This window comes from Sesamum indicum, linkage group LG1 (assembly GCF_026168435.1).
Source record: "Sesamum indicum cultivar Baizhima isolate 11 linkage group LG1, ASM2616843v1, whole genome shotgun sequence".
Classification (NCBI taxonomy): Eukaryota; Viridiplantae; Streptophyta; class Magnoliopsida; order Lamiales; family Pedaliaceae; genus Sesamum; species Sesamum indicum.
Genome location: NC_142657.1, coordinates 14,237,188 through 14,246,886, shown reverse-complemented (window position 1 = coordinate 14,246,886; position 9,699 = coordinate 14,237,188). Strand labels below are relative to the sequence as shown.

At 33.7% G+C, this 9,699-nt stretch overlaps 1 protein-coding gene across 1 annotated transcript; it reads left to right on the top strand.

The window, feature by feature from the left end:
* The first annotated feature begins 5,533 nt into the window (after positions 1 to 5,533).
* LOC105161026 (ethylene-responsive transcription factor ERF118) lies at positions 5,534 to 8,330 on the top strand. The gene is made up of 3 exons (XM_011078594.2): positions 5,534 to 5,687; positions 6,278 to 6,505; positions 6,689 to 8,330. Exon 3 carries the CDS (start codon positions 6,918 to 6,920, stop codon positions 7,989 to 7,991), a length of 1,074 nt encoding a protein of 357 aa, XP_011076896.1. The 5' UTR covers positions 5,534 to 5,687; positions 6,278 to 6,505; positions 6,689 to 6,917; the 3' UTR covers positions 7,992 to 8,330.
* The last annotated feature ends 1,369 nt before the right edge of the window (positions 8,331 to 9,699 follow it).

Sequence of the window (9,699 nt, the reverse complement as noted above, 5' to 3'; positions counted from 1 at the left end):
TAACTTTAGAGGAGGAACGAGTAATCTCCCTAAATAAAATTAAAATATATTAATCAAAATGTTATATTTAAAAAAAAAACAAAATCAACTTAAAGTATTATTGACACAACAAACAAAATAGAACAAATTATAGTTATTTGCTGAAATTTGGCTTAATTACAAGTATTCCATTATTATTTAAAAAATTATAAATATTTCCTTCAAATGGGAAATAACCATACAGTTCTTAGATTGTAAAATGAAAATTATTATCTTACCCTTTTTATATTTTTTTAAAGAAAATATTTACAAACATATATAAAAAAAATCTGGAAGTTAGTAAAGTAAATAATTTATTGAGAATATTAGTTCATAAATATTTTGTAAAATATTAAAAAATATATATAGAATTATAATTCATAATCCAAAATAACATTGAATTCACTAAGAAATTGGATGCAAATCATATCCAACCTAATATAAGAAGTTATTTATAAATTTTCAAAACAACAAGAAAGTATTTATAACTATGTTAAATTTTAAAAAAATGATTATAATTTATCGAAAATATTAATGTAGCAGTGTCACATATCACTGTTTATAAGTGAAAAAATGTATTTTCTTCTTATTTTAATATGGACACTCTAATAAATCACTTCATGACTTTCCTATAGAAACCTTTTTTCTTAATATATATATAAAAATATAATATGTATTTTGGGCATCCAATGCTTTTCACTATTTTGTGGAATCATGATCGCTGCTATTTTATTATATATTTAAATATTAAAGAGTGAGTGTGTATATTAATAATTTATAGATTACAATGAAGCAACAAACAAAAAATCAGTAACATATATGATATTATATATGTGGTTAGGGTTAGAGTGTATTTGATGATTGCAAATTATTAGCACTGTCTTTACCCATCTGATCTAAAACCTACGACTTGTTTTTCACAATCAACATACATTAACAAAATGTTCCATCACATCTTCCTAATCGTATCATCACCTCAATAATTAAATATTTATAATAAAATTTTAATTTATGAAAATATTCAAGCTACCAATTCTCGATAGCTGTGGTTAATGATTAATTAAAAAAAAATGGTTTGAGGGATTGGACCCGAATCTCCAAAGTTAGGGATAAAAGATCTGAGAGTGAGTGAGGTGATTGATGGAATAAGGCGGGTCATTGATTGACTGAGGTAGAGAAACCGGATCACAAAATCCGAATCGGGCCAAGAACTAGAGAATCGAATGAGAGAGAGAGAGAGGGAAAGAGTGTCATGATCTGAGACACAAAATCCTCAACGAATCAACCCAAAAGTCGGGTTGCTGCAATGCTCCTACCCACCTACATTGACTCAATTTGCAACGCTCCTCTCTCGCCACCATCGTAGCAACGGACGGCTCTGCTTCTCTCTCTCTCTCTCTTGGAAAATTCCTTGTAATTAACGTCACCATAAAATGTTGTAATCAACCTTAAAAGACATATAATGTGGAATTCGTGCGTGGGAAACGCCCACCGGGGGGACGCGTGTCAAGCTCTGCCGAGGTGTCACACCCTGGAATTTTGGCGCTAAAAATAGCGTGGCGGTGGGTCCGCCGCCTGCGCCTATGGCGGGAAGACGAAGCAATCCCTCTCCCACCCCCAACTTGCGTACCCTACTTTGCCTCCTCTCTCTCTCTCTCTCTCTTAAAACCGCCCAATTCGGTTGGCATTCATGACCATACATAGTACATCAAATAATTGCATACATGATGCCCATGCTACATGTACCAGGTATGCACATGACCTGCTCACCATGATGATGGTTTCACAATAACACTACTTGTAAAGCTTTTTATGCAACCATACATATACTTTTTTATCAATAATATTTTATAATTTAAAATAGATATATACAATATATTTTGTAAAAATAAATAAATAATAAAATAAATTTAAATTAAGAATAATCCATTCAATAAAAAATTCAGTATCACAGTATCAAAAATCATCATTTATGAATAAAAAAGGCCTTTCACTTTTATATTAATTAGTAACGGCGAGTTGATTCCCCGCACACATTATTTTATTAAATGCAATACAAAAATCCTTCAAATCTTTTTAAATCGATTAGAAAATTCAATACATATAAATAACAAATCAGTTGAATAATTTCAATAAATAGTCATTTTTACATAAAAATACGTTGGATATGAAAAACAATAAAGTTCTGTTGAGTTAAAATAATTTTTTTCATAAACTAAATTATTATTTTCATGAGTCAATCTATTTTACAATTGTATAATAATAATCCCAAATCATAATAATACTATGTATCCAGACTTTCAAATTAAAATTATTCTATGTTTCTATCTAAGATTTATAACGTTTATCTTCTTTAAATTTTGTAAATATTACTTTTTACATGTGAAAAATTTTACTCTCTATCACCATTTCTAATGAAAATTGTTCAAATACGATTAGGACTTTTTAATTTTCATCCTAAGACTTGTGATTCACATTGGATCAAATTTTTTTTATTTTAAATTATATTTAACAAATACACGAAACATACACAAAAATAAATTATCTATTTTTAATTATGAAAAAATTTTATACACGTAATATATATAAATTAATTAAAATAAAAAGAAAACAATTTAAATAAAAAAGCAATTGGGGACAAGACGATTAATTCAAATAATGTATTATTTAATAATTTTAATAGTCCATCTGTATAAAAAGAAAAAGATGAGATCCATTACCAAAGACAAAATAAACCTTTTTCTTTAAAAAGAAGTAAAAGCATAACATTACTCTTTACAAAATTATTAATTAAACAATAAAAGGAAAATGCGCACTCTCAGTCTCTTGGTATACACTTTATAAAAAGGTAAAAATACATATACTTTAATATACACACGTACGTATACACGTACAAGGAATGTCACGTGACCTGGCAATGCATGAATGGTATGATATATGGAGAGATCACGTGAGACGACGATAATGAAATACCTAGTGCGCAGTGGGTGGTGTGGGAGTGGGTGAGTCCTGTAGGTGTGGCTACAGTGGGGAGGGGGTACGGATTGGTTGCGGTGGGGGGACAGGACAAATACTGCGGCTCTGCCGACGTGGAAAGCTCTGAGACGTAAGATTCGCAACTGCTAGAAAGATGCAAACAGAATCACGTGATATGTGGATGGCCTGTGTGCTTTTATTATTGTGTTTGCCAAAGATCCGCCGTGTAATCTATCAATGCTCCAGTTTTAAAATGCTATAAATTCCCACACTTTGTCGTACCACTGTTTGCTGTGGCTCTGGCTGTGCCTTCCAACTTCAAAAATTGACCAAACACAACAATGTGGTACTATTTTTCATTAAACATTTTTATAAAGTTTGGTTAATAATTGAAATAATATTATCATTTATTTAACCATTATGTTTTCTTTTGTTGTGAATATATCTTTATTTATTTGCATCTAAACATGATCTTTTTTTACCAAGAATTCGTAATTTTATATATCATCACAAAGTTGCAATAATGTGATGGTCTAGCAAAATAATTTAATTGCCAATAACCATATGACTTGAACTTTTGAGTTTATATTCATATTTTTTTATCGTCAGATATTATAATTAAAAGGAAAATGGAATGAGAGTGGGAGATGCACATTGTGCATGACATGGCATGGTGTCTTCATTATGTTTGCAGGAAGCATGGTTCCTATGTTTATAGTATATTTTATTATTGATAATAAGGTCAAGTATCGTCCCATAATAATAATAATTATTATTGTCCATATTGGACGTGATATAAAGAATTGGCCACCTACTTGAGATGTAATTATTAATTTAATAAAAAAATATATGGGGATTTTGTTGTCTATTCCCCGTCTCTAGACTAGACACGAATAATATTTTGACCTTAAAAATTATAAAAATGAAGAAGACATTGAATGAGACACATCAACTTATTATTATTATTATTATTATTATTATTATTATTATTATTATTATTATTATGCTCATGAAATGGTCTGTGCAATCCTAATATTAAATACTTGATCCTCAACTAAAATAGAAACCCTAACATATAAAATTCAGATACTTACCCATATTTCACATTTATAAAATAATATAGCATTTGGAAAACTAGTTGTACTGAATAGTTAGGTAGATGCCAAAGTGCAAAGCAAGATGCCAAGAATTTCTAGGCATTAGCTCTATTTGATTCTGCTATTGCATTGTCAAATAGAAAATTTTACAACATATTAATGATGAAATCTATCAAAATGATAACATCACATTATTTTTCTACTTTGATATTTTGTCCATTATAGAAAAATATAATCCAATTTATGGCCTTCTATATGATTTTCTTATAGGATGTAAGACACAATGAACACGCTGCAAACCCTAAGAGTCATTTATAATTAGATTTTATCTGGCGATAGTGAATGGTGCCATACTACATGCAGATTGATTGCGTTGTTTTAGAAATGAATTAGTTATGTCGTAATTACGTGATTGGTAACTGACAGCCAGACAAAGGAAGCAACAACAGAAATCAATGAAAAAATAGAAGAATTGTTGGAGAAATAATTTGTTAAACCAAGTATTTTATATAAAGGAGCACCAATGTTGTTTGTAAAAAAAAAAGGGTGATAGTATCAAGTTGTATATTAATCATTTCCAATTGAATCGGATGATTGTGAAAAAGAAATACCCATTAGCCAAAATTGATGATATATTAGACACGTAGCAGGAAGCCATAATGTCTATCAAATTTTAATTATTCAACGAATTTTATCGTATAAAAAAATACAAATAAAAATAGGTTACAAAATTAAAATAAATTCAACAATTAGTGAAACTTATCTTGTGGAAATTTAATTGAGAAAAAGGTTGTGTTACTCGTTGGTCTAAGGGCTCAAAAAAGGAAAGAAACCAAAGGGAAAAAGGGAATAAAATCTATACTTAACCAAGAAAAAAAGAAAAGAGAAATGCAAAGGAAAGTAGTGGGCTGTCATCATCTTCCATGTATATTGTATACGCTTAAACAACAATTTCTTTCCATATTGTAATAACTTAACTTGATGGTCAAGTTTCACAGTGGCACAACTGTAAATATCTCCCAACCAAAGCCCAAATTCTTTAACAAATTAGCTGTAGTCGACTACCAGAAGTCAGAAACGCCTACGTTGCCGGATCGCAGCATTACTAGCAACAGGGTAACGCCCCAACACTTGAACTCCACGCTTAGCGTCATCGCGTGACACATACTCCCCACAATGAGTCAATTTCATTGGCTCGTGAGTGTCACGCGCAGTGTGAGAGAGAGTAAGGTGCGATGCCCAACAGCATAAGTATCTTTTACCAACCATGGGATGGCATGATATGCATGAAATGAAAGATGGGGCCGATGTCATGCTCCATGGATGTGCATTGCCAGCTCATCATTCATTAACCGGCTTACCCCAAATACGTATACACAAAATCTCTACGTATATCTACAGTATATATACACCCCCACAGAAAGCCCATTTTGACCGCATAGGGAAAAGTGAATCCCAGAAAACCCATTTGTAACAGCAGCAGGCAGACGAAAAGCCACGCAGAGACAGACACACAGTGGGTGGGTGAGAAAAGGACCCATAAGGGCGGAAAAGGGCAGAAGAAGAGAGTGAGAAACAAGAAATAAAACAAAGCAGGTGTGGCAAAAGCGTATAGACATACGTATGTCTGTATGTAACTAGTTAATTGTTTTTCTTTTTTTTAATTTGATTTGTTTCAGATTTTCGATGGCTACCCATGATATTTTCTGGTGATGTTTATAATTTTTTATTTTTTCATCTTCACTGGCCTTGGGATTTGCGTTCTTGGTCAGTCAAATTGATGGTGGTGGTGTTGTGAAATAAAAGAAAAGAAATTAATACAACACAACTGTTGTTTCTGGGTCTGATAGTCCACTTTTTGCACTCTATATTTACACACTTGAGTGCCCTTTATTTCTCTTCATTTGCTAGTAGTAGAAGAGGTCTATATCAACTGTTGGTTTCTGCTTGTTTTTCGATAGTACCAGAAGTCTGATCTTTTGTCATGTTGTATGTTGTGAAGAAATCATAACCATTGATTCCTAATCCCTTTTCTACGTTCTTCAGAGTGTTTCTACTTGGTTGGTTCTTGATAGATAGATAGATAGGCATATAACGTTTATCTTTACACTCTATAAATAGGTTGTATCTGATTCGATTTCTCTTTTCTCTTCTTCGGGTGCTCTGGTTTTTTTTATTTTCTGAAGAGTTGAGAAGAAAAGGAGGAGGCTTTCTGAGATAAGGGGGTTTAGAGCAAGAGATTTTATGTCGGCAAGTTTTGATTTGGCTGTTGCGTTTGGGGCTCCGTTGAAGCTCTGTTTCTCATTAGTCTCTTCATCATCTGTTAACTGCATGCCAAGATCCCTCTGCTGCGCCCTCCAGCAGAGCAACCTCACTTTCTTCCCGACTGTTTCGATGCGTTTGAGGCCCAAAAGGTAAAAAACCTTGCTTCCTTAAACCCTTATGTGTTTTGTTCTTTTTTATGTTTTTTTTTTTGCATCCTTGTGTTTTCTCCATTGTTCTGACAGGTTTTATGGGTGGTTTTAGTGTTTTCATGAGCCGATCTGTTGTATACTTGGTTGTAATTATTGTGGTTCTTCTGTTTTGTGTTGTTGCAGGACTTGTTCTGGAGTCGTTTGTTTTGGGGGTTATCACATAAATCGGCTATTAAATCTTTTCTTGTTCCTGAGAGGTCCTCTCACTTAATTACTCATTGGTTGAAGCCCTTTGATCTTCATTTCCATCGTTTCTTTGCCTTTGTTGTTTGATTGATTTATTACTTTGGAGGGTACAATTTCTTGGGTATTCTTTTGAGGGGTTTTGGAGTAGTTTTAACTGTGAAAAATCATGCCAGAGCCTCGAAAGCCAGTTCCTTTGAATAAAGAAACTATAAGCAGAAAGCAAAAGTTTAAGCCTGAACCAAGTAGACCTATGAGGAAAGTCCGGATTATTTGCAACGACCCTGATGCTACCGACTCATCCGATGATGAGGAAGTGAGAGAGAAGAAGGTCAAGCGCATCATCCATGAAGTTTGTTTGCCTATTGGTGAGCCGACTCGAGTATCAAAATCCACTGAATCCGAGAGTTCAGTTCAGGATAGCAACAATGGTGAGAAAAGCTCCAAGAAGAAAAGGGTTCTTCCCTTGATTGAAAGCAAGCCGAGCCCGGTTACAGGGAAATACAGAGGCGTTCGCCAGCGCAAATGGGGCAAATGGGCTGCTGAAATACGGGATCCTATTCAGCATAAGAGGGTCTGGTTGGGTACTTACAATACCGCTGAGGAGGCGTCGAGAGCTTATGAATTGAAACGGCTGGAATTCGAGGCATTGGCTAATAGCACGGACTTCTCATCTGAAAAGAGCTCGAATGATGAGAATGATACACCTGTTTGTTCTGTTGTGGTTTCTAAACCAACTGAGAACCTGAAGCAGCAAAATGATGCTGCTCTTTGTGTATCTGAGGATTCCAGTGGGAGCGCTGTCTCACTCACTTCACACACTTCTCCATCATCAGTTCTTGAATTGGATTCATTGACCTCGGCTGTTAATGTTAAATGTGAGGATGAGAAGCCTATTGATGCATCCGCGGAGGCTAATGTTGTCGAGCAGGAAGTAACAGTAGCTGATACTGGACTAATGGATGAAGAACTGATGGCACTGGCACAAATTGGAGAAGAGTTAGATTTGGATATGGAACTTCATTCTCTTGTGGCAGGTGGTGATTTTGCCCCTTCACTGGATGATTTTGTGGATGGATTCGATGATCTCCCAATATGTGGGTTCGATGATGGTGATAATCCTGGTGCATTGCCCGATTTTGACTTTGATTTTGATCTTGATGCTTGCAACGAAGCGTTTGCCTGGATGGATGATGCACCAACCCTGATGAGTGGAGCAACCCTCAACATAGCATGCCCATAAGTTTTGCAGCTAGTAGGTTTTTTATGAGTCTTGGTATTTATTAAGTTGAGTGTTATGAAGAACTGGACAATTCAGTTCTGAGATGTTCTTGTGATTTGTTTGTTTGTTAAGAGGGATTTTGTGGTGAGGGATGTGATGATGATGTTCATCTTTCATCTTTGTATTGTTAGGAGTTTGGAGAGTCCTTTGGGTTTTCTTGTGCTATTAGAGCCGTCCAAGGGGGCTTCAAGCCCAGTCAGTCAGTGGTTCAGCTGTTGCAGCAGAGTCTTTATTACTAGTTATTTCTTCATCCCCGTCTTTCTGTTTTTGGTCTAAACATGAGATGATGTTTAAGTTCAATTGCCTCATTTAATTTATTTATTTTTCTCTAAATAATGTATTTTGTGATTTTTTATCTGGTGGGCTTGCGCACTCAAGATATCAACAAATAACATCATTTAACAGGCGTTAAAATCTATTACAAGAGTTCAAAATCAGGAGGGATCTCATCTTATAGTTGGGATTCTAAGTTACATATGAATACAAGCTTTTGTGTAAATTACAACAGACTTTTTTTTGAAGAATTTGTAATTTTTTAAATAATAAAAGAGTATTTATAATTTCATATATCCTAAATTTGTTCATAATGCTATGTATGAGTCATTCTGCCTTCTTTTTTACTTGGAAAGAAAAATGACATACCCAATTTCATATTAACATTCAATTGACCTCCACTCTCATATGCTTGGTGAGGAGATGCCACTCTACTGAATGTGTGTGTATGTGTGGGCCAATGTTTGGTTTGAGAAGCTATAAAAGAATATCTGCAATGCAAGCTGTATCCCATTTTCCCTCAACATACTGAAACTTCTTGCATGCATACAGTGTTGAAAACACATTTAATTACTTATATAATTTTCAATAGTTTCAACTTACATTTTTATAAACTAAAACCAAAGCGGAATAAATAATAAAAAAATAAATAAAAAGTAGTGTGGAAGAATCAAGAGTTTAGGGGAGGGTGGGTGTGTGAGGTTTTAAATGGGAATGGGAATTGGGGGGTTGGTTGGTGAGAATTTTGACACTGCTTTAATGTGTTTGACAGTTGCTTCTTTCTTGGAATTAATCAACTCCATTTAATTTTTTTTTGTTGCCTTTGCCTTTGGCCCAACTCAATTTACTAATAATTGTCAAAATTATTGTTTTTGTTAACTGTTTGGAGGCAGAGTGGGGTTCTGATTTGAGGGCCAGAAAATATGAATTATGGTAAATGGTTAATGCATTGCATTTGCATGGTGGCCAACACCTACACACCACACCCACCACCCTCTCATGTTCTAATGTCTCTTTTTTACCTTTTCTTCTTCCTATTCATTTATTGTCATTTCATTTAATTGCTCCTCTGTACTAATTTAAAACTATATATATATTTTTCATACAAATCACCGGTTATGACTCCACGATATCTAATTTTATTTTTAAAATGGTCCGCTGCATACCATCTTTTATATATAATAACTTGATCTACTTTTAATTATATATTGATCTTTTATTTTAAAATTTTTTATATATACACTCAAATATTATGTGCCATGATAGCTAGTATTTCTTAATGCATATGGAGTTAATACTTGTAGTCCTATCGAATATTTGTGACCTCGCCCCTTTTTCTTTTTTTTTTTTATTTTCTAATTATAACACAGTTCATTACACAATTACGCATCATATG